This window comes from Carettochelys insculpta, chromosome 2 (genome assembly GCF_033958435.1).
Source record: "Carettochelys insculpta isolate YL-2023 chromosome 2, ASM3395843v1, whole genome shotgun sequence".
Classification (NCBI taxonomy): Eukaryota; Metazoa; Chordata; order Testudines; family Carettochelyidae; genus Carettochelys; species Carettochelys insculpta.
In genome coordinates, this window is record NC_134138.1 from 273,624,044 (window position 1) to 273,649,723 (window position 25,680).

General features: G+C 47.3%; 1 protein-coding gene across 6 annotated transcripts in view; it reads right to left on the reverse strand.

Moving 5' to 3' along the window:
* The window catches only part of CCDC13 (coiled-coil domain containing 13), a 38,088-nt gene extending 19,345 nt beyond the window's left edge, over positions 1 to 18,743 (reverse strand). For 4 of the 6 annotated variants that reach the window (XR_012644092.1, XM_074985203.1, XM_074985201.1 and 1 more), the window contains exons 1-7: positions 18,624 to 18,743; positions 13,641 to 13,867; positions 9,762 to 9,925; positions 5,854 to 5,996; positions 4,390 to 4,479; positions 2,948 to 3,064; positions 1,587 to 1,691 (exon numbers count right to left, since the gene is read on the reverse strand). Coding sequence is in view for 5 of the 6 variants with exons in the window: in XM_074985203.1 (XP_074841304.1) it covers positions 1,587 to 1,691; positions 2,948 to 3,064; positions 4,390 to 4,479; positions 5,854 to 5,996; positions 9,762 to 9,925; positions 13,641 to 13,861 (840 nt within the window). In the remaining variant the exon portion in view is untranslated. Of the gene's footprint in view, positions 1 to 1,586; positions 1,692 to 2,947; positions 3,065 to 4,389; positions 4,480 to 5,853; positions 5,997 to 9,761; positions 9,926 to 13,640; positions 13,868 to 16,623; positions 16,633 to 18,623 lie in introns of those variants that run through there. The other 2 variants (XM_074985204.1, XM_074985202.1) reach the window with 2 other exon arrangements.
* Positions 18,744 to 25,680: the final 6,937 nt, after the last annotated feature.

Genomic DNA, 25,680 nt, shown 5'->3' on the forward strand with positions numbered 1-25,680 from the left:
GTGGGGGTGTTTCAAAAAACAACCAAAAATTCAGACCCCATATTTCAATGTATTTAAATCTGAGCACTAGATGACTAATAATTTATTTGTATTAAATAATTTCTGAATACTTGGCCACATATTGCAAGCAAGTACTTCTGCTACAACTGGCTGCAAATTAAGACCTAGTTATCCTCCTCCTTCATTCACTCACTCACAACAAAAATGACCCATGGTTACTGACTGTGCCCCAGCATCTGACTTACACAGCATTAGATGCTGCAGGATTTTAAAAGGCAGAAATCAAAATTTTTTTTCCCCCAAACAAACCAACCTCCTCCATCTCCCCAAAATACATGTCAAGCTTTCACGTAGCTTTACTTTAAATCATGATTTTACCACTATGACCACAGGATCACGCTATGCTTGTAACGCTATCATGAAAACTTACCAGTCAAATGCAAAATGCAATGACAAAAATGGCAGGAAGAGACTTTTAGAGGTCATCAAGTGGAGCACCCTGCATGGAGGCAAGGCCCGACCTGTTCTTAACACCTTGGATGATGTGGCAAACAACTGATCGCCAGAAGGCTTACCAGACCCTGTCTCAGTCCCCTCTTCTCAAACCTGCACATCCACAGTTTTTTTTAAACCTTTCCTTATATGTCAAGTTTTCTAAACCATTGGTCAGTTTTGTTGCTGTCCTCTGGAGTCTCTCCAGTTTGTCCATATCTTTCCTAAATGGGGCAGCTAGAACTGGACACAGTACTCCAGCTGACGCCTCACCAGTGCTGACAGAGCAGGACAATTACATCCCTTTGACCCCAGAATGACATTAGCCTTCCTCTCTATCTGCATGTGCCCGCGCACTACTTGCCTAGCACTGACTGCAGCTTATGGATATCAACAGAGCTAGTTATGTTTTCCTTGCTCCTCAGAAGAAAAACAACAAATGAACAGACGGAATGGATAGGTGAATGGAGATGGTGGGATTTAACAGGACTGCACTACACATTATGTAAAGCCCTGCATTGAGACAAAATTTGTATTCACAGCTGCATCAATATCTGCAAAAATGAGCCACAGACAGAAAGCGGATATCTGCAAATTTGCAGGATTCTAGGTACAAAATTTGTATCTGCACCTGAAGCTGAGAAAATAACCCACAGATATCCAAATCCTAGCGGATACTGATCTCTACTACAGGTCTCTTATGCAAAGTAGTAAAATCAAAGCAAAGGACATATGGGAAAAAAAATGCAGAAGAACGTACCTAGGGATCCACAATAAATCAGGAAGAACTAAGTTACTCTGAAGCCCCAGTTCAGCAAAGTAACTAAGTATGTGCTTAACTATAAGCATGGTCTTAAATCCCATTGACCTGAATAAGATTTAAGCTTGTCCTTAAAGCTAGACATTGGCAGATGCAGATGTAAAGTGGATATCTTTGGATTTGAAGGGCTCTAACAATAAGTCCATGTTCAAAATGTCATAATTTCAACACACATGGAAGCTCAGTATGTGTTTACAAGTTTAAACTCAGCCCTAAACATCAAAAAAGATAACTTTACATATAGATATGCAAAAGACCCAGAGTAGTAACTCACCTTGCCTTGAAGAACAAGTATTTGCTGGGCCCGTCCACGCCAGCTGCCAGATATGGTCAGGAGATTTTGAATATTCACATCTTCACCAACTTCACTTGCTAAAAGCTGTGAATGAGCCGTGAATATTAATAATGAGATTGAGTTTTGTGTGTTTAAATGTGGCCCTTCTCTTAGCAACCACAAAACAGTGAATTTATACACATACTTATTGTATCCCTTTGGCGCCTGTGACTCCTATTCAGCCCATACAAAGCAAGCTCAATACCACAACAGAGCCCTGTTTGTGATCAGATTTTGGCTAATATTAATGGCTTCACTAGGAACCAAATACCAAACAATTCTTGCTGAAATGGGTATTTAAATACAATTCAATATGCAAAGGTTGGATAGCTTTCTTTCTTCACAGAGGAACCACTCAATAAAACATCTGAACTGTCCTTACAATGAAAAATGAATCAATCAATACCACATGTGTATATTTGGAGGGGATGTTCAAATCGTACTGAATAGTGTTAACAGGCAGAAATCCAGTTATTCATTAAATCCATTACTGACAAGTTTCAACATATGTAATTATTTTCTCATGCAACGAATACATAAATCATCTGTTAACCAAAACACATAAGATTCACAATGAAAACATTGACATCTCACAAATTCTTCCAGACCTGTGACTGTCTTACACTATTCCAAAGCAGACACACTAAAAAGAGCCGGTTATTATGAAGAACATTTCAGTTTTTATAAGAGTCAGCAGAATCCATTTTCAAGGAAAACATCTCTCTAATCTGCACTACAGGTCTCTTATGCAAAGCAGTAAAATCAACGGAAGGGACATGTGGGAAAAAGTGCAGAAGAATACACTAAGGGATCCACAATGAATCTGGAAGGACTAAGTTACTCGGAAGCCCCAGTTCAGCAAAGTAACTAAATATGTGCTTAACATAAGCATGGTCTCAAATCACATTGACCTGAGTAAGATTTAAGCCTTGCCTAGCTTTAAGGAAATGTGATTAAATGCTTTCTGAATAGAGATGCATTTAGAACATGCCTGATGTTAAACACAAGTTGTTTTGTTGAATCAGTGCATAAATATCTTACGGGATTCAGAATAGTATGATGAAAAATATTGGAAAATGACAGTGGCGTTGATAGACCAGGAATTTCATGATTCTCCCTGTTCGCCACATTAGAATCCACCTAGTGCTACCACCCCTCATGTGTCTTCTCTCCTGGTCCACCAAGCAGGCTAATCACAACCAAGAGAAAATGAAGTGTGAATCTTGATTTAACAAACTGTCTCCCTTACGGAAAGCAGGCTCAAATCACAGTATTACACATTACAAGATGTGGACTAGTACCTTCTGCATCATCTTTAGTTCCTGTTTCATGGTTTGGAGCTGATTGCGATACTCCATTGCTTTAAAGTTGGCTGCAGTTAATTTTTCTTGCAAAGCTTTCAACTCTGGACTTTCAGGCTTTGAGAAAAGAAAAATACATTTGATTAGGAAGGAATCCCCTATAGAAAACAGAACTGACTACCGGAAAGGACAATGTGTGACCACAAGGTCTCAGGCCAGGTTTACACTACACCTTTAAGTTACATGTAGGTATGCAACCCCAGCTATGGCAATTGCATAGCTGGAATCAGCTTATCTACAGTCAACTTACTGGGTCATCCTCAAAGAGTGAAGCTGACAGGAGAGACTCTCCCATCAACCTCCCTTACTCCTTGTGATACTGAGGAGCACAGGAGTCGACCCCAATAGTTCAATTTCATGCATCCCTACTAGGCATGTGAAACCGAACCCCAGAAGATCGACCCTGACTGGACTGATCTTCTGAGTAGTGGAGACATACTCTCAATCTACAAATAGCTCCTGTCCAAACCCAACTTGCTTGAGAAAACAAAGGGACATCCTTTATCACACTAAGGACTCAGGACTCCTAATCAGCCTGTTCAGCTTGCCTAAGTAGCAGTGGATTGTGCTTCCTCTAACAATAATAATGACGTATGTTGGTAGAGTGGTACATTTTTGTGAATTCTCAAAAGTGCTTTTGCTAACAACAAGAATAATAATAATGAATTAAGCCTTAACACTGATGTGAAACAAGTAACTACTATTACCTCCCACCCTTCCATTACAGATGGGGCCACTGAGGCTTCAGTGGTTTGCCCTGGATCCCACAGCCAGTCTTTGGCAGAGACAGGAATACAACCTCTATCTCCCTGACTCCAAATCCTTTGTTTTAGCCTCTGGGTCATCCTGCCTCTCCAAGGCCTCTTCTACTGTCCTTCCACTGGGCTCCCAATGCTGCCATATAAGCCATTAACTGAGCTGTGTTAGTGAAAGAAAATAAAAACAAACCACAATGACAGAACTTTGCATGGACCTCTTCAGAGAAACAATTATTGTTTCTTTCATGTATGCAAATAATTATCAATTTTCCTATAGCCCCCACAATTACAATGGTATGTTGCAGATCATGGCTTGCCTTTGTGAGCTTTAAAGCTGATATTCACTATAGCTCTCTTTTAATGTGAGGCACAGTAAAGATGCAGCAAGGAGAAAGCAGGGGGAAAAAAAAAAAAAATCTACTGAGAGTCAACTCCTTTTTGTTTTCCAATGCTAACCCATCCACTCAACCTCAACTGCTGAATTTGAACATAGAGAATTAGGAGAGATTATAATGGCAATGGCAGGAGAAGATGATTTCACCATGATGAAAGAGACTGCACCACAAAAAGGAAAAAAAAATATTAGTTATTTTTTAATCTTTTAATAAAAAACGTAACTTATACCGAGTTTCCTTCCATCATCCTCAACATCGACTGCTTGATTCCTGAGTCTGTACCACCAAGAGACTGGATTTTTCCCATGGCCAATTGTAGCTGAAACACATACATATATATTATGGAATGTACACGGTGTATCTCCGTGGAAGATTATGCAGAAGAATAACATCCTGAAAAGGGTGTGTAGCTTTGAATTACTCCAGCAAAAAGATCTTGAGCATCCACTAAATTTTCACAGGAGCCACATAAATACACATTTCAAAAGCACATAATTAAATCTGCTCTGACATAAGCTGTGTTATTTTACTAAGAGAAAGAACCATAATAAGCTGCTGACGTGCAACTGGGAGATCAGTCCTCAAATGTGAATGTCATGGAGAGATGCTCACATTAAGGAATAAGGTATATTAAACTGGTTTTTCTGTATTTAAAGTTGATCAGGTATGATGGAGATCAAGGCTTGAGATTAGAACATCCTATTATAATGCTCACATCTAAATTGGTCTGCTCAATAAAATGTAAACTGCTGAACCCCAATCCCCCCATTTTATATGAAAACCTTGCAACAGTTAATAAAATAAACTTTTTTTTTTACTTCATCCTATGATTCCATGGGTATATTAAGGGGCGGAGGGGGACTGAAGGGTGGACAGAAATAGTAGGCATCCTTCAGTCTACGTAGACTATGGATCGCGCCCTTCGTAGTTCCATTTGGGATCATCATTTGCAGCGTCGACTGTGACTGTGAAGGCCCACACGAGAGTGACAGTCAAGAGCTTACAACAGGTATCTGTTACCTCCCGTATTGGTTCAATGCTGTTAAGCGATGCTGAAGTACCTCTCCAGGCACGAGCCTGGTCAATTTTTTTTTGGGACCCTGGGCTGCCCAGACACCAGTGTCCCCCTCTCGGCTTTACTGATACAGTCCAAAGGAGAGGATAACCTCTACGTCTGGCACCAGCTCAGCTGCAGGAGTTGCCGGGTCAATGCCAGAAGTTGGCACAGAACCGCCTTAGGACTCCCCTCCGGATTTTCTGTCAGGGTTTACTCCCTTAGCCTTGCTCCTTCCCAGAATAACCCACAAGGCAATGGACAGAAATAATTCCTACCCCAAAAAAAAAAAAAAGAAAAAAAACACACACCCCAAAAGACATAAAATATTGCTGTGGTTACCCTTTGGACAAGCACCTGCATTTTCAGACACAAATTAGTTCTTCTAACTGGTATTCCCTGAACCTCTGGCTCATCATACCTCATTCCCATCCTTTCCGCAAGTATGTAAACTACTAAGAGTACGACCTCATCGGTCTTCCCAAAGACAGGGATGAAAAGAATCCTTAGCAAGAACGGATACTATAACAAGATAAACAGTATCAAAAAGAACCAAATCCACCATTTCTGAACCAGAAAAGCCCTCAAAGTTACTGGCCTGATCTCAAGGTTCTAATAAGATGAAAGAAGAGACCTTACTTCTTTTTCAAGCTCTTTGACTTTGTTATTCAGCTGTTTCACTTTGGCTTTTTCACTCTCTGTCTCAGCAGTTAGATCACGATTCTTCTTGGACAGTTCAACAATTTTAGTAGCCGCAACATCCCCTGCTAAGCCAGATATCCCTGAAGAAAAGACAAGAGAAAAATACATGAAATGAAGGAAAAACTTTAGATGCAGTAGCCAGATTAATTGATGCTTTTTTCTTCACCAAGAGCATCCTGTGTTTTTAATGGCCTAACCTCCTTCACTCAGATCTGTACTAAGCACATAATATGGCCCCTTTTCGTCTCAATAGACGGTGGTTAGCAGCAGTGGTGAGGCTCTATGGGAACTTGTTGAGTCTGCAGCTTCTCTCATGGCTTATCTGTCCAATATTGGATTTGCACAATCAAGTGCAATAATCACGTGTCAGTCTATTTCTGAATTCTTGAGTTGGAGAGCTTTTCCTTCTAAGATGAAGTTCTTTTGTGTGGCTTGCACATATACTTTTGAAAGATGACATGCCCTGTGGTAGCAATTGTTGCCAGGTTATTTCAATCTGATGATGTAGACTGCCAGGATTTTGGCTAGACGGTGAATTTTTTCATGGCATTTTTGCATGCATCCTTGAGTCTCAGTTTTGTTCTTCCTCTTGTTTTTAACCAACATGACCGTTCACTGAAGAGGATTTATTTGGGAAGATGTTCGTCACCCATTCTTCTCATGTGACCAAGCCATCATAGTCTTCTGCTGTTGAGATTGCTGTTAGGCTGGGTATGCCAGATCTTGACAGGACATCTTCATTTGAAACTTTATCTTGGCAGTTGATGTTCATAATTCTGCAGAGGCAATGAAGATGGAAGCTGTTCATTTTTTTCTCCTGGTTCGAGTAGGTGGTCCATGCCTCAGCACCATATAGCAGGATACTCAATACACATGCCTGGTAGATAAGTATCTTTGTTTTCGCTGTCAGCTTAAGATTGTTCCATGCTCGTTTTGTACGTCTGCCAAAAATAGAAGCTGCCGTCCCAATTCTCATGTTCAGTTCTTCGTCCACGGAAAGATTTGTGGTAACAGTAGATCCAAGATAACAGAATTGTTGAACCACATCTAATGGGCAGTTATACAGAATGACACTGGGTTGCTAAGATATACCTTGAGTGCGTACAAAAGTTTTCTTCATGCTTATGTCAAGGGAAAACAACTTGCAGGCTCTGGATAGAGAATACATCGGTGACCGTAGAGCATCTTCATTATGAGCAAAGAGAGCCGCATCATCTGCAAAGAGGAGTTCCCTGATGAGGACTTTCTTTATCTTAGTTTTGACCTTGAGTCTTGCCAGGCTGTAGAGAGAGCCATCTAATCTTGTGCAGAGAAATACATCGCTGCGTGAGTTTTGCAATGTGCATTTTAGTAGAACTGAGAAGACTATGCCGAAGAGGGTAGGGGCAAGAACACACCCTTGTTTGACTTCACTGTTCATTGCAAACGGTTCCAATGCAGATCCATCATATTGCACTGTTGCTTTCATGTTTTCAGGAAAGGACGTTATGAGCTTGAGTAGCGTCAGTGGGCAGCCAATCTTGGTTAATGCTCTGTATAGTTCTAATCTACTGACTGTGTCAAACACCTTTGTTAAGTCCACAAATGCTATGAATAACGGCTTTCCTTCTTCTCTGCATTTTTCCTGTAGTTGTCGAAGTGAGAAAATCATGTCCATTGTTGACCTGCCAGCCCTGAAGCCACATTGTGGTTCTGGATAGACTCGATCTGCGAGTTTTTGGAGGCGTTTGAGAATGACATGGGCAAATGCCTTGCCTTTGATGCTCAGTAACGAGATGCCTCTGTAGTTGTTGCAGTCACCCTTGTCGCCTTTGTTTTTATAGAGAATGATGATGTTTACATCCTTCACGTCATGTGGGACATCACCTGTTCTCCAACATTTTAGGAGTAAATCAACTGCATGACCAAAGAGTACATAGCTAAGGGGAGAAAGGCATTCATGATCCAACTTGTGTCACTGAGCCCTCAGGCCAGGTCTACACACTAAACGGGGAAGGTTGAATTAAGATATACAACTCCACTTATGTTAATTACATACTTTAATTTAAGCTTCTGCATGGTCTCCGTTGAGGGAGATTGACTTCCTTACTCCTTTATTTCATGGACCTCCCTTACTCCTCGTGAGGAGCAGGTGTAGCGGCACCAACAGGGGCATCCTGTGAGTTCGATTCAGCACATTCCTGCCAGATGCACTAAATCGACAGAGGACTAGAGGTAAGGAAAAATAGAGCATGAAGGTATAACCCACATGTTATTCAGTCATGCTTACTGCAGTTATTCTCCTTTCCTAGTTCAGTTGCTGCAACTACTCTGGGCAACAACAACACCTGCTGGAAGAAGCTAGGACTACATGTCTAAACTGTTAAGTACCCAGTACCATTTAAATTTTAAAAGCTTAACAGTTTTATTCCGAGCTCTGCACCTTGTAAACCCATAGGTCCAGATGCCCATTCTCCTAGGCAATATACAACTCCCACCTGAGCTGAGGGATCTGAATTTTCCACATCCTAAGCTGGAGTTTATTAAGAGGAAAAAATGACAACTGGAGCATGTAAGTACAATAAAACAGAAATAGCTGCATTTCGCAAGTCCAAATTTTAATTTATAAAAGAGATAAAAGGATTAATAGAAATGGTGAGGTTTTAATGGGAGAAGAATTAAGCACGTGGAGTGATGACACTGAAAGTACCTAAGTGGTGTCACTAATGGTGACATAGTTGCTTTACATCTTTGGAGAAGTTCCTCCTCCACAAGTATGTGAGAATGAAACTCAAGAGAGTGTCCTAGTGATGATTCAGTGACAGTGACACCAAAGACAAAGTTAGGTGCATGACTTCTAATCCCACCACCAGCTCCATGATGCCCCACATCAGCTGGAACATGTCCATATAAGTTGATTGTGATGAGAGGCCTGCTGTAGCCAACATGAAGGTCTGCCACAGCTGGTGGAAGGTGCTTTTGGTAGCAAACAGAAAAGACAACCCCCCACACACAACCCCATAATCACAGACAAATGCCCAAGACAGCACACTGAAGAGGCTTCTGGAGGGTATAGTGAAAACCCACTGGCCACTAGAGGAACAGGCCCAGTACAGACCCAAAAGGATTCCACAGTGGGGAAAAAAACAACGCACAGGCAGCACAGAGAACATTTTTTGCTCACTTGACATCATTACACACACACACAGCTTTCTGATCCACTTCTTCAGTCATTTTAAAAGTAATCTAGCCTGAAGTTACTGGGCTCACTACCCCTGGGGCCAACTCAATTGCAGAGATCAGCCAGCGAGTAGATGAAAGGCCCCATGCAGCCTAAATTTGATACCACTAGTCCCAAAAAATTTCTGATGCTCAGGAAGAAGGACTCTCACATGACTGAAGGGAAACCCTAAAATTATCAGCAATCAGGAGAAAGAAGGTCCCTTGTAAAACATCTCTGTGATACAGCTGGGAGTTATGGACAGCTCCAAACCTTCTTAGGTATTTAGTCTCTCCTATAGCATCAGTGCAGGAGAATTACTACAGCCCTAATGCTGCAGGACATGATTTTTGAAAGGTTTAGAATTTGTAACTCCAAATGAAGTCAGTGGAAGCTGAATGCAAACTTTCGCTGAAAATCAACAGTAACTCCTGCAGGCTGGCTGGTGCTAAGTGGAAAGCAACTAAGAGTGCAGAGTACTGGGAGCAGTAGCATGAAGCAAGTGAAGAGAAGATATATGAAGTCATTGCTTTACTTATGTTCATTATGAATTATCATCACAGTCCTGTTACCAGCTCTTGTTATCAGCATCAGGTAAACAAGTTCCTACAAGACGGCCTATCAGGCTGCAGTAATGAGTCTGTACCTTTGGCCTGTTTACCTTTCAGGGCAAATCTTTCCTCCTCTATTTTCTTTTGGAGCTGTCGGATTTCAAAATCTCTCTCCTTCACCAGTTTGTGCAGTCTCCCATTTTCATCTACGGTCTCTCGAAGCTGATCCTGAAGCCGCTTGTTTTCATCCTCGAGCAACCTAGAAAACAAATCAGTCATGGTAGATGCCACTGGGGTGGGATTTAAATAAATGTTGCAATAATAAAACAATAAGTTTGATTATACATACAACTGTGAGTAATAAGCAATGTTCACTAGAGAATGGTATGCCATGGACCTCAGACCAAAATCATTAGCCAACATTTTGGGAGCCAATAAATTCAGTAAACTTCTTCCTTCACTGTCACAAGCTTCTGTAGTTCTTGTCTTTGGCTGGGACAAGAAGTGGAAATACCACAAAAAAGTAGCCCTGGTAGGATTCCTCAGTAGGTTAATGAATTCTTGACAGTCACTCATTAGCAAGTAGGACATCTTCTTGTCACCCTCCTATTTGTGAGCCCGTTGATGGATGATCAGCCCAGTTCTGGAGCCACAGATCTTATCACAGAAGAGGCAGGTGTTGGTAGCTGTTGGAGGGGTGCAGGGCAGTTTTCGTCTCTCTTTTCTTCTTCTGCACATCTCCTCATATATGCTGCGGCAGGACCTCTCAAACTGCACTACCCCCTTACAGATCACTGTTCTCCACTGGGGATGGTCTTGGGCAAGGTTCTCCCAAGTGTTGACACCGATGCTGCACTCTCTCATGTGTGCCTTCAGTGTGTCCCTGTATCGCTTCCACTGGCCCCCAACACTCCCCTGTCCTTCCTCCAATTCAGAAAACAGAATCTGTTTTGGAAGGTGCTGATCAGACATCCGACCCACGTGACCAGTCCAATAAAGTTGCTGGTAAATGATAATGGCTTCAAATACTGGTCATGTTCACCTCTTCCAGGACACTAGTCTTCATTCACTTATCCTCCCAAGAGATATTTAGGATTCTCCTGAGGCATCATTGATAATATTGTTCAAATGCCTTCAAATGACACTTGTATGTTGTCCAGGTTTCACATGCATTTGATAGCATTGCAACAACCACTGCACAGTATACAAGGAGCTTTGTCTTCGGATAGATGTCCCAGTTCTCAAAGATCCTTTGCCTCAAGCAGGCGAAAGCAGACCTTTCATGGCTCAGACATTGCTGGATTTCCGCCTCAATGTCCACTTTAGCAGAAAGATGACTTCTGAGGTATGGGAAGTGCACCACATTTTCCAGCAGTTCTCCATTGACTTCAACAGAAAGTGCATGAGATTGTCCCATCACTGAAGGTTGGTGGAACAGCTTTGTCTTTTTGATGTTCAGTTTGAGGCCGAGATACTAGTATGCTTCTATGAAGGCACTTAAGATGGTCTGAAGGACCGTGGGAGAAAGACCAGCAACCATATTGTCATCCGCATTCTGGAGCTCCACAATCAAAGTTGTGCTTTTAGTCTTCAGTCTCCTGAGATTGAAAAGCTTCCCATTCATTCTACAGACAGACAACTTTCCCAGCATCTGGAAGCTTGCCATCTGTAAGGTGAAGGATCATGACAATGAAGATGCACAACAGCGATGGGGCAATGACGCAGCCTTGCTTGACCCCCGTTTTGACCTCAAAGGGGCCACTTTGAGATCCGCTGTTGCTCAATACTGTGGCAATCATGCTGCCATGAAGCAGCCTTAAAATGCTGCAGCCAATATTTGAGAGGATGGTCCACAGGGTGTACGACTGAGTGAGTCAAATGCTTTGTTACTGAATTAACTCAGTTTTAGACAGCCAGTTCTTCCAAGCAAACCACATACTCATTGTCTCTTTCTTTACGTCTGCTACAGTGATCAACACACCTTCTAAGATCAAAGGATCCTAGGTCAACCAGAGCCATCCTGAAGTGGGGCAGGACCTGGAGCAACCAACCCTCCCTCCCAAAATGGACAAGGTGTGAGGCCTGGTGAAATCTCCCTATGCTCAAGGTGCAAGGCCTCCCCTTCCTGGTAGGAGTGAGGAATGCAATCAACAAGGGCTCTGTCCTTTGATGCTTCATTTGCTTTCAGTGGGCCATCTTATATTCAGGATTAGCACTTTACCTGAACTAATGTTTCTTTTCTTGTTTGGTAAGTTACACAGTTACTGAGGTTTAAGGTGCAAACACTCAGTCTAACTTTATACTATGGGATACAAATATTACAAGTAGGATTAATACAGGCAGCATCCTACGAGCATGCCGCATGGTCTAAACACAGTTTTAAAAATAATAGCTATGTTAACTATACTCATGCACTGGTAAGCCAGACTCATTTCCTGCTATGCATTTGGCAGTGTTCAGTGAGGCCCTGAGCCTTTGCTGCGCTGGCATCAATTCTACAAGTTTCACAGATAGCACGTCCCTTCCTCACTGAATGGGATGTTTCAAAGATAAATATATTGAAAATTATGAGGTACTCAGACACTACTGTAAAGGGAGCTGATAGGCACTTGTAGCCAGACAGAACCACCCCCTTTTCTCTACTCCATTTTGTCTCTCCTGCATGCTTCAGAGCACCAAAGGATTAAAAGAAACAGTTCAGCCCTGGAATACCCGAGAGCGCAAATGTGCTTATCTCAGCCACAGTCTTGAAGCTCCAGAGCAAGAGACAATGGGCTAATAAACAGCCGGCCTCGGACTGCCCTTGATTAAGTACCATCAGTTGAGTCGCCTACACAAACGTCCCGGACGGAAGAAAAATCTCCAGCCCATAAAGAAAGAATGTCCTAAAATTATCTCCACCCCACAGGTGTGAACCAGCCCTGTGAGAACCAGTGTCTTGAGACGAGTTAATTCAATCGGCACCCTTTTAGATAAGGAAGAAGCATACGTGACCCAATGGGTATAAAGTAAGGGTCCGGCAGCCCCTCTAATTGAGCTCCAATTACTCTATCTGCCGGTCAGGAGGGTCGTTGCCTCCTGAGGTCCTCGTTATTTATTGCTTCTTCCCGAGGGATCGAGTGAAACGCTGGCCACGCCATGTTGGTAATGCAGGGGGTGAGAATAAGACCTGTTAAGTGTACTGCTGTCCTTTTGTTTTCTTTGTGCACATTCAATAATAGATCTATGAATTGTTACATGCTAGCTATTGACAACTAAAGAACAAAGTGTAAACCTTGTAATCTTTGTAACAAAGTATAATTCTTGTAAGTTGCAACAAAGTGTGTATATATGTATTTTGTAATTTTGTAACCATAAGAGTTAAGTCTCCTTAGTCAATAAATAAGTAAGTGGTTAAGCTGTAACCTGACTCTCCCTGTTACTGTGCAAGCCAAACACAAAACAAAGAACGCAGCTGCTCTTCAGCTGCAATTAGCCTGGTCATTGGTAAGAGAGCACTGAGAGTTGAGCACTGGGTCTTGCCACCTCCACGGGACAGACTCTCTGGGGCACCCATCAGCCACCCCTGGCTGCCTGCTGCGAAGGGACTTTCTCGTCCTAGCAGTTAAAGACATGGGCGTGGGAAGCTCTAAGTGCAACCGCTGGGGCACCCGTTAGCCTGTCCTGGCTGCCCGCTGCGAAGGGACTCTTCCTTCTCCTAGCAGTTAAAGACTCGGGTGTTAGGACCTTGGGGTATCCGTCGGCCTGCCCAGGCTGCCCACTGCGAAGGGGCTGTCTGTCCTAGCAGTTAAAGATTCGGATGAAAATAAGGGCATAGGTGGTATCTTACCCAACCATCGGCTAACAGCACTACAGATAGATTCCCAATCAATGAAGTCAGTAGTGAGCTTTCATATTAAAGTCAGTGGGAGCTGTAGGATGAGAAGCTAAGTTTCTGAATCCATCCTCACAAACAATATGTTTTGCACTTTTACCTCTTGCTGATCTCTTCATTTGATAGCTGTTCATCTACCTTCAATAGACTTAAATCATCATGGACTCCAAAAGTCTCCTCTAGGTTATTATTGTTGCCTTTCTGACTGGGCTGCTTTTCTTTCTTTTTCTCCATCAGATTTTGCAACCTCTTCTGTTGTTGCTCCTGTAGAGCTTTAAACTGGATTTTTAAATTTTCATTCAATGTTTTGTCAGCCTCCATAGTTTGCTAAGAACAAAAGAAAACAAAAAAAAGCAACAGATTATAGAGCGATAACATTTTCAAAACTAGCCTCGTTGTGAACTTTCCCTGTCCCTTTTCTACTCTGCTTTAGACACCATAAAGCAGACCATAAGCAGCCTTCCCCCACATCTGAAGAGTTAAAATCATTTAAAAAGAAAATCCAACTAAAAAAAAAAAACCCACAGTACCAGTAGGATATATTATATCATTTACTGATTAATAGGAACTGGGGATGTTTATGGTTAACTAGATGAGGCTTACTGATTAACAACTAGTAGGGGCTGAAACAGCTCCCCCGCCTACCACAGGCAGGGAGCTGCACCAGCCCCACAGAGCCCGCCATGGGCAGAAGGTGCTCCAGTTTGGCTGGAGCAGCAAACGCAATCCACAGCAGGCCCGGCCTGGGAGCACTGTGGGCAGGAGCATGCCAGCCTGGCCACAGCAATCCCAGTCTATGGTGGGCCCAACTTGGGAGCGCTGCAGGCAGGGTTAAACTAAACATTTAAGTGATTATCGAACTAAAATAAGGTTTTACATCCCTATTAAGAACATAGGAATTGCCAGAATGGACTAGAGAGACCATGCATCTAAGCCCATCTCCTGTCTGTCACCGTGGCCAGGACCAGCTGCTCCAAGAGAAAGGTGCAAGAAACATCACATTGAGTGAATGTGGCATAATCTTGTCTCACACTAGGTTTCTCCCTAATCCCCAGATCTTAAAGATGTGTTTAAAACTTGCATATGTAACTCTTCCAACATTTTTTAGCATTTACTATTGTAACACTAGATATTCCTGTTGTCCTTATAAATGTTTTATTCCTTTCTTAACCTTGCTAAACTGTGGCAACAGTGATCACAACCTTCTGCAGCATTCCACCTCTATCCCTGCATTTGACATGTATCTGGAATATATATTCCCTTGGCAAAAGACATGTCTTCCTAGCCAACTTTATGGCTACATCTACACTAGGGGAAAACTTCAAAATGGCCACACTAATGGCCAAATCAGAGAATACTAATGGGGTGCTGAAATGAATATTCAGTGCCTCATTAGCATGCTGCCAGCCACGACACTTCAGAAGTGCCACATTTCACTCACGTGTGGATTGTCTACTCAGAGGGTCCTTTTCGAAAGGACCCTGCAAACGTTGAAATCCCTTTATTCCTATCAGTGCACTCCACTCCTCAGCTGACAGGAATAAGGGGATTTCAACGTTTGCAGGGTTCTTTTGAAAAGGACCCCTGTGTAGATGAGTTGCGCATAAGTGAAATGTGGCACTTTTGAAGTGCTGAGCCTGGCAGCATGCTAATGAGGCACTGAATATTCATTTCAGTGCCTCATTAGTATTCTCCGATTTGGCCATTACCATGGCCATTTCAAAGTTTTACCCTAGGGTAGATGTAGCCTAAATCTCTTACAACACTTTTGTTATGACCTTAGTAAAAGGCAATAAACTTTCAAAGCCAAGGCAAAGAAGGCTGGGAAGGCACAGGAGAGATAGCCCTTGTTTAAGGATGCAGGCATTAGGGCTGCAGGGTTCCCCCAGCAAAGAGGGGCATCAAACATGTTGTCTACAGCAGGACTGCATGTCTAGAAGCCTAAACTCAGGCACAGTACCAAAACTGTCCAGGTCCAGGAAGCTAAAACATGTGGAATGCAACATCTGGATCCCTTCACAGCAGTCTGCTGAATATCCAGCAAGAAGAGCCTGACCAGATATGTGCTAGAACCCCAGAAACCTCTTTGCACTATTGGGCATCCTTGACAGCAAAGCTGAGGATTTCACAAGCAAGAACAAAGCACACATTGCCTCCAGCCTGATCAAAATAGGACGGAGGCACTCAATAGGGCAGCCTGGGCAGGGTTGTGAGTTCAGTCCTTGAGGGGACCATTTAGGAATCTGGGACAAATAGATTGAAGAAAGGAATGGTGCTTGGTCCTGCTAAGAGGAGAGGGGACTGGACTGGATGACCTCCCAAGGTCCCTTCCAGCTCTATGAGATGTGCATCTTAATACCAGGGGGAGGGATAGCTCAGTGGTTTGTGCATTGCCCTGCTAAACCAAGGGCTGTGAGCGCCATCCTTGAGGAGGCCATTTAGGGATTGGGGCAAATAGATGTCAGGGATGGTACCTGGCCCTGCCAAGAGGGCAGGAGACTAGGCTAGATGGCCTCACAAGGTCACTTCCAGGTCTAGGACATGTGTATCTCCAATTTTAAAAAGAGACTGTACTACTGTTGGGTATAGACAGATTTAAAACTTCAGGGCAGTCTACTCAGTGCTAAACATATTCCAAGTGAATTTTTAAAAAGAAAAATAACTCAGGCACGGTCTTCTAAAAAAAATAAATACTAAGGTAAGAAAGTGTTCCATTGCCATAAAAGTTTTTAAATCTATTATAAAAGCACTGCTTTTTTGTACCTTGGCAGCCCCAGTCAGGGGAGCTAAGTACCAGCACTTTTTTGGTACAAATAAATAAATAAATAGCACTGCATATAAGAACATAAACCCAAATGAAAGAATGGCAGCCATCTGTCAGAAAAGACATAGGTGTAAGTGCCAACGTAATTTGATTTCAGTGTGTCATTGCAATGGGCTACAGAGTCCAACACGTGTAACATAAACACCCACAGATACATGCCTCCCCTCAGCAGGCACTCCCACACAGATACATCCATTATCTGCGGATGTACATAGGATCCCTGCACACTGCAATAACGATAAAGCATCAAGGACGCTACCAAAAGCTCTCCAGGGCCCTGGCTCCGCAGCTCTCCACATCCCTCAGCACCGCTCAGCGCTGCCCCCTGCCAATGGGGTCTCTGCTCAGCACCCCCCTGACCTCAAACCAGGACTACAGGTTAAGACCAGCCCCTGGCACTGCCGTGGCATGGGCTGGGAACAGGATAGGGGTACACTAGTGCCAACCCCTCTCCCCAGGACACAGAGAGGAACCCCCTTGCCCCAGGGGCGCGTGCGCCCACACACACACCCCCTCGCCCCAGGAGCGCATGCACGCGCACACACACCCCTCGCCCCAGGGGTGCGTGCACCCACACCCACACACCCCCTCACCCCAGGGGCACGTGCACTCACTCACACACACACACACCCTCGCCCCAGGGGCGAGCGCGCCCACAAACACACACCCCCTCGCCCCAGGGCGCACGCGCCCGCACTCAATCACACACACAAACCCCTTCGCCCCGGGGGCGTGCGCACCCACACACACACAAACCCCTTCGCCCCGGGGGCGCGTGTGCCCAACACACACACACACCCCCCTCGCCCCAGGGCCGTGCGCACCCACACACACACGCACACAGAGGAACCCCCTCGCCCCAGGGGCGCGCGCGCCCACACACACACACACACACACAGAGGAACCTCCTCGCCTCAGGAGAGCGTACACCGGCCCACACACACACACACACTCACACACCCCTCGCCCCGGGGGCGCGCGCACCCACCCTCCCACCCACACCCCCTCGCCCCGGAGGAGCGCGCGCGTGCCCACACACACACACACACACACACACACACACACAAACCCCTTCGCCCCGGGGGCGCGTGTGCCCAACACACACACACACCCCCCTCGCCCCAGGGCCGTGCGCACCCACACACACACGCACACAGAGGAACCCCCTCGCCCCAGGGGCGCGCGCGCCCACACACACACACACACACACACACAGAGGAACCTCCTCGCCTCAGGAGAGCGTACACCGGCCCACACACACACACACACTCACACACCCCTCGCCCCGGGGGCGCGCGCACCCACCCTCCCACCCACACCCCCTCGCCCCGGAGGAGCGCGCGCGTGCCCACACACACACACACACACACACACACACGCACGCGCGCCCCCCCCCCACACACCCTTGCCCCGGGGGCGCGCGCGCCCACACACACACACACACCCCTCGCCCCGGGGCTGTGCGCGCCCACACACACACGCACACAGAGGAATCCCCTCGCCCCAGGGACGCACGCGCCCACACACACACACACACACACACACACACACACACACAGAGGAACCTCCTCGCCTCAGGAGCATGTACACCCGCCCACACACACACGCACACACACACACACCCTCTCCCCAGGGGCGCGCATGCCCACACACACACACACGCACACAGAGGAACCCCCTCGCCCCAGGGGCGCGTGCGCGCACACGCACACACACAGAGGAACCCCCTCGCCCCAGGGGCGCGTGCGCCCACACACACACGCACGCACACCCTCGGCCCAGGGGCGCGTGCGCCCACACGCACGCCCCCTCGGCCCAGGGGTGCGCTCGCCCACACACACACACACACACACACACAGAGGAACCCCCTCACCCCAGGGGCGCGCGCGCCCACACACACACACCCACACAGAGGAACCCCCTCGCCCCAGGGGCGCGCGCGCCCACACCCACACAGAGGAACCCCCTCGCCCCAGGGGCGCGCGCGCGCGCCCACACCCACACAGAGGAACCCCCTCGCCCCAGGGGCGCGCGCGCGCGCACTCACACACGCACACACACAGAGGAAACCCCTCGCCCCGGGGGCGCGCGCGCACACTCACTCACACACACACACAGAGGAAACCCCTCGCCCCGGGGGCGCGCGCGCACACACACAGACGAGCTGCCCCCCGGGGGCCCAGCATGGCTTGGAGCCAACTCCACCCGAAGCCCGGGTACCACCTGCCAGCCACCAACCCCGGGCCGCCCCGCACCAACCTCCTGCAGCTCCCGCGCTCCGCGGCCCCCTCCTCCCCCCGGGGGGCCGGGCAGCGCCCCCAGCCCAACCCGAGGGCCCGCTCGCCGAGCCGCCACCGCCCTTTCCCTTCGCGCAGGAGGACGCGGTTCCCTGAGCAACCATCTCCACAGCGACGGTGCGGCCGGAAAGCAGGAAGACGGCGAGGCGTTTTACGACAGCCGGGGCGTGGTCACCGCGCCGCCACGTGGGGCGAGTCCGGTCACATCCCTCTGCTAAACGGCCAGCGGGTGTGGTGCAGCAGCGGCTGCGTTGTGTTGTTCTTAACCCTTTACCTGCCCTTGCCGTGGGGAGGAGGAGGTCAAAGTGGGGGTGCACGCCTAGGAAGACGGGGCCCTCTGCATGGCTAGGGCCTGAGTCCGGAGTAGAAAGGGTGAGCTTGAGGGATCTGGTTGTAGGCAGGAGAACGTTACCGGGCGCTCTTGGGGGTAATCCATGTGCTCTACTGCATGTGTTAAAAGCCGAGGGTGTAGGGCAGAGAGGTCACTTTCCCTTGTCAGTGACCACTGGGTTGCAAAAGTACGTGGGGTTTTTAACACACACTCTGGGGAAAGCACTGTATGAAACAAAATCAAATGGGCTTGTGAGTGGATGCTGCAATTGCCCATGTGCAAAGCCAATGAAATTAATGGGTAGCAGGTTCACAACTAATAAAATAAAGTTTTTCTTCACACAGCGCACAGTCAACCTGTAGAACTCCTTACCATAGGACGCTGTGGAGGCCAGGACTCTAACAGAGTTTGAAAAAGAGCTCGATAAATATTTGGAGGTTCAGTCCCTAGATGGCTATTAGCAAGGGGTAAGGTATGGTGCCTAGCCTTTTGTTGAAGGTGGGGGGTGGATGGCAGTAGACAAATTGCTTGATCATTGTCTTCAGTTCACCTCCTCTGGGGCACCTGGCATTGGCTACTGTCGGCAGACAGGATACTGGGCTAGATGGACCTTTGGTCTGACCCAGTAGGCCGTTCTTATATTCTTATGCCATCAGCATGAGAAAATGAACCTGTGACCTTAGGGTCTAAAAAAACATGTGCTGTACCACAGAAGCTAAAAGCCATCTGGCCCTCTGCTAAGGCTGTAGAGTAGACCTCACTCTCTCTTATCTTTGGCCTCAGTGCCTCTGATGTTACACAACTGTATTTTGTTGTGGTTAGTAACCATACAATTCTGTCCCTGTCCGCAATAGACCACTTTCTTTGTTGGTGCCTCTCTTTTCAGTCAAATTGAGCCATTAATATCAAGCTATTGATTGATTTGTTGGTACCCACAGGGGAGCCTTAAAACTGGGCCCTCGCTTCAGGAGCTGTAACCAGGAGTTGCCACAAGGGGCTTGACTTTCCCCTCACTGGATGCGGTGGGACTTCACTTGAGCATTAGCAGATTCCTCCTCTCAAGCCCCTCCGCTGCACTAGGCGTGGGTTTCTCCAGAACTCCAGGCCCCTCCTTTCTGACCCATATCACCTCCCCAAGGACTGTAGACACAGCTCACTCCCAGAGGCTGGAGTAGTGCAGACCTCCACTGCCTAGCATGTAGCAAAGTCCCTCCTTGCCATGCTGCATTTGTTCTATCTGCAGCAGGGGCAAGGCCCTGTATGGCTGGACAGAGGCTAGTAGTAAAACTTTCTGTGCACGTGAGTGGGAGAGAGACTGGGCAAGCCTGAGAACAAAATGAGGGGATAGCAGCAGAGGCTGGGAAGAGAGGAGGGAGCAGACCTTGGGGGTGGGGGAGTATCTGGCCAGGGACTTCCAGAAGGTGGCAGAGGAAGAACAGGACTGAGGAAAGCACTGAAGTCTGAATGGGGGGTGCAAGGGAGCAAGTGCAGAAGCGAACAGGGATGGCAAGCCTCCTGCAACCATGCCTTATCTCCTAGCAGCTACCTCAGCCAAACCAGGAGATTTGCGGTAACAGTCTGGTGTGGCAAGGGAATGAAGGCAGGCGACATTACCTGCTTTCACTGCACCACTCCCAGAAGTGGCCAGCAACATTCCTGCAGCCTCTGGGTGTGTGTGTGGGGGGGTTCCTCCCAGAGCCCTGACTCTGCATCTCCCATTGGCTGGGATCTGTAGCCAGCGGGAATTGCAAATGCACTGCCTGCGGGAAGTGGTGTGTGGAGAACCCTGGCCATCCTGCTTAGGAGAAGCCACAGCCAGAAACATGTACCTTCATGAGCCACACCGCCCCTGGCCATCCTGCTTAGGAGAAGCCACAGCCAGAAACATGTACCTTCATGAGCCACACCGCCTGGGGTAAGTGCTGAGCCCCTGCCCTCCTGTCATACCTCAGTCCCCTGCCTCAGCCTAGATCCCACACCTGACACACAAATATTCTCCTAGAGCCTGATCTTCCCCCACTTCCACACCCAACCTCCCTCCCAGCGCTTGACCCCCTCCCCCACATCCAAGCTTGGTCCCCCAAGCCCAACTTTATACACAGTCCCACACTCAAACGCCATCTCAGACTCTTGCACCCCAACTCCAAGCCCAGTTAAAGTGAATGAGGTGAGGGAGTGCACATGAGGGAGGCAGGAGGGATGGAGTGAGTGGGGGCAAGGCGTGAAAGAAGGGGCAGGACAGGAACATGGCTTCAGGGAAGGGCAGGGGTCTTTGGGTTTACACAGTTGGAAAGTTGGCCACACTAGAAGGATGGAAACGGAGGTCTCACTGCTTTGCTTTCCACTTTGTGCTGTTGCATGTATGTGTTTATGTACGGAATGTGGCAGCAGGAACGCAACACTGCTGAAGGCTGGGAGGAGTGTGTCTCCCAGAGGTCATCTGCAGGAGAACACAAAGGTGTGCATGTGTGATACCTTTCAGGCAAAGCCTAATGGGTAGCAAGTAAGCCATGAGATTTGGTCTATTGTAAACACGTTGTTGTAAAATCACAATTTAAGCTGACACTCAGTGTGGGAGTTGTGAGATCTCACCAATGCTCTGGGTTGTTGTGGGGGACAGGGCAGTCGCCATAGCTGTGTAAGACATTGATTACACAGGGCTCCCTGGTTTAAAGCATTGTAAAGCAGGAGGGGAGGGGTATTAGTTGAGCTAGCTTGCTGAGTGTCTTGGCCATATAGCTATAAGCCTGGCTTGATTAGCCTTCCCCACCTGTTGAAAGATAGAGCTGGTTACTAGGGTGTTCATGAAACCCCACACTGGTGATATTAAGAGCTGAAATCACAGAGCAGCAGCTGGGGCCATGTAGAGCTGAAATCACAAAGTGGCAGCTGAAGCCACCAGAGCTGAAATCACAGGGTTCTGCCTCAGGCGATCCCTAGCAGTGTGATCGGTAAGGGAGCGATGCTGGTGGGAGGAGCAGCGGACAACGGTGACCAGCGGGTGGCCAGTAGGAGCAGCGGCATGCGGCTGGTAGGAGGAGTGGTGGACGATGGCAGGCGGCCAGTAGGGGGAGTAGCCAGCAGGTGGCAGCAAGGGGATGCTGCAGACAAGTGGACAGCTAGTACTGCCCTGGTGATGTGTCTGTGGGCTCTGGGTTCGGGACTGCACCGTGGGAGGTACACCCTGTAACTGTGTGTGGGGTAAAGGGCCAAGAGCCGCAGCAAGAGACTTGGTTCTACAGCATGTGGGGATGGTATCTTGTTAAAGGGGTTTGTCTCTTCTTTGCTTAGATCTACTGCATCTGTCACTGTAACCTTGGGGTAGGTTATGGTCATTAAATAAGCTGTTTCTGTCTTAGACTCTGTACTTGCGAGGGGGGAGAGAACCGCCTTACAGGCACCCAGCAAGTGGGGTGAAATTGTCCCAGGCCACTGGATGGGGGCTCAAGCCGCTTGGTAGTATCCTTGACAGGAAACCCCCCAGGAGCTGAACCCGGCCCTTCTGGCAGGCACCTGGCATTTATAGAAGGGTTACGTAAGTGGGGGCTCGTCCGGGATGTCTTTTGCTAGGTAGTACCCCTTGCAAGCACACATATATATAACATTGTAAGAAGCAGTTCTGTTGTTGCAGGGTAAGTTAGAGTTTATCCCATGGCTGGCTGTATGCTAGAAGACTGGTGTGAGGAATTGAGTATCAATCCTAGGAATTGTCTGTTAGTTTTAGGGATACCTGAGGGTATGGAAGATGGCCCAATTGAGGCCCTTCTAACAAAACCTAACAAGGTGTCGCATACAGGGGCATAGACCTCAAGTAGAGGACTAAGCATTTGTGATGCTATGTGAACTGCCAGTGGCTGTGGACTCTTTGCAGATCCCAAGTGAGATAAAGATTCCCACTGGCACATTGAAAGTTGTGATCACCAAGGCCTTTGCAACGGGCCCCGCCTTACATGCTGGGTTTGAGGAGAAGATGATAGCCTTCTTGGCACAGGAAGGAAAGACTGGCAGACATGTTGAGTCTACTGAGTACTGAACCATCGGCCCCTGGCCCTTCTACGGGTGTATGGGCCAAAGCTTTGGGCCAAGCGTTGGAGAAGGTCCTGCGACGTCATCATGAGTCTAGTTCATACCATAAGTTACATTTATTTTCTGGAGGTGCGGTCTCAATACCAGGGGAAGAAGCATTTGAATCCTGTTTAGAACATACCACTGAAATGGTCTGAGACTGGGCAGTACCTGAAGCCGAGAAGAGAAGGCGACTGATAGAGAGTCTCCAGGGTCCCGTGGTGGATGTCATTCGCACGTTGAAGCTGGGTAATCTGGAGGCTAGTGCAAATGACTGCTTAGAAGCTCTCAATCATGCTTTTGGGAGGACTGAAGATTCAGAGGAAGTTTATTGCAAGTTCCTGAATACCAGACAACAGAGGAGCGAAAAGTTGTCAACATATGTTCAGAGGTTGGAGAAACTACTGCAGAGAGTTGTCTTGCATGGAACCATCACAGCGGAGAAAATGGATCGAACTCAAGTGTCCCAAATTGTGAGGGGAGCGTAATACCAGCACCCAATCCTATTCCACCTTCAGTTGAGAGAACGACTGGTGGCCCCACACAGTTATACGCGATTGATTAAAGAGATCCGAGAAGATGAAGAAAAGCAGGCCACCAGTGAGAGCGGGGGCACTCAACCATCCAAACATGGTGGTACAGCCCTCTCGCAACCCCCCAAAACATTGATGGTGAACAGTGGAGAGGAGCTCGCCCAGAAAGTGCAAGACCTGATGGTGCAGGTGGACGAACTAAGGGGCGCTGTAGGTTCAGCCCGGGCACCAGGGAGAAGTGAACAGCTAGTAGCAGTGGTCCATAAGACTGGGCTCAGGACCACTACTTCTACAGGTCGGCCAAGTATAGGATCCTTCTTCTGCTACAACTGTGGTCAGGAAGGACACACTGCAGCAAGATGTCGAAATAGAGAAAATCCAACACTGGTGTACCAAAAGCTGAGGGTCACCTAGGAAAAGTCGGGAAATGGCTACAGGGTTTGGGGAAAGGAGCCACACACACCCTCTGGAATTGAAGGCTCCCTTAGAAGAGACAGACCCACGGCCTTCCCACAAGGACTAATAGGGCTTAGAGCAGAAGTCAATGTGAAGATAGAATGGGTGGAAAGGGGCTCTACCGTACTTGATACAGGATCTCAAGTGACTATCATATTCCAGTCATTCTATCAACAAAGGCTTGGGCGCCTGCCTATCCAGCCACTGATGGGTCTCGGCCTGTGTGGACTCAGCATGAATGAATACCCCTATGCTGGATATATCATAGTGCACCTAGAGTTCCCAGAAGAAGTGGCGGGGGTAAGAGAGGAGGTAGACACAGTTGCCTTAATATGCCCCGACCCCAAGGGAATCTCTGATGTGTCGGTGCTAATAGGGACCGATTCCAGTCCCTTTAAGGTACTGGCAGAATACTGCAGATGACGGGCTGGGGACCAATACCTGAGCACCCTGATGATTCATGCACTTTGTGTTGAAGCCTACAAGAAAATTGAGGATGCTAAACAGGAGTCGCCTGAACTACCAATGGGTGCCCTGAGGTATGTGGGCACAACTCCCATAGCAGTGCCTGCAAGGACATAGCAAGAGGTGCTCACCAGGAGTACCTGACTAAGGAGCAGCAGAGGGCTCTAGCTATGGTAGAGCAACCAGCTGATGGTGGCCTTCCTGACGCAGTGCTGGTTCCCAGTGGAGTTATAACGTTACCCGCTGAAGCCCAGGAAGAGGTGACTATACTTATCGCTAATGAGACGAGTCGTGATATTGTTATAAAGCGAGGGCGAAAGATAGCAGACCTTTTTGAGCCTGAAGCAGTGGTGAGGCCCCAGTGTGGCACTCCGGCCCCAACGATAGATCCAGAAAAATTTGACTTTGGAGATTCACCACTGTCTGAGGAATGGAAGACACGGTTAAGGGAGAAGCTTTGCAAGAGAACAAAGGTATTTTCACTGCATATGTGGGATGTGCAAAAGGGGTTGAGCATAACATCAGACTGCATGATTCACGACCCTTCTGGGAGAGATCTAGGAAGATCGCCCCTTCTGAGATGGAAGATGTGCAACAGCATCTTCAAGAGCTGGCAGAGAATGGCATCAATACAGAGTCCCGCAGCCCATATGCTTCAGCCATTGTTGTGGTCTGTAAAAAGAATGGAAAAATTCGGATATGTATTGATGACCGCACCCTAAACAGCCATACTGTGATTGACCAGTACACCATGCCTCAGATCCAAGATGCCTTAGGCTGCCTGCTAGGAAGCCAGTGGTTCTCAGTTTTAGACCTTCGAAGTAGATATTATCAGATTCCTCTGGGAGCAGAAGATAAAGAGAAGAGAGCCTTCATCTGCCCATTACAGTTCTACCAGTTTGAACACATGCCACAAGGGATTTCCGGGGCACCAGCCACATTCCAGCATCTTATGGAGAAAGTTGTGGAAGACATGAACCTACTGCAAGTCTTGGTTTACTTGGATGACCTGATCGTATTCGGAAGAACATTGGAGGAGCATGAAGAAAGACTTCTTAAGGTCGTTGACCGGTTGGAGGCCTATGGGTTGAAACTTTCTATTAACAAATGCCAGTTTTGTAGAACATCGGTGAAGTATGTGGGTCACATTGTGTCCCAGGAAGGTGTGA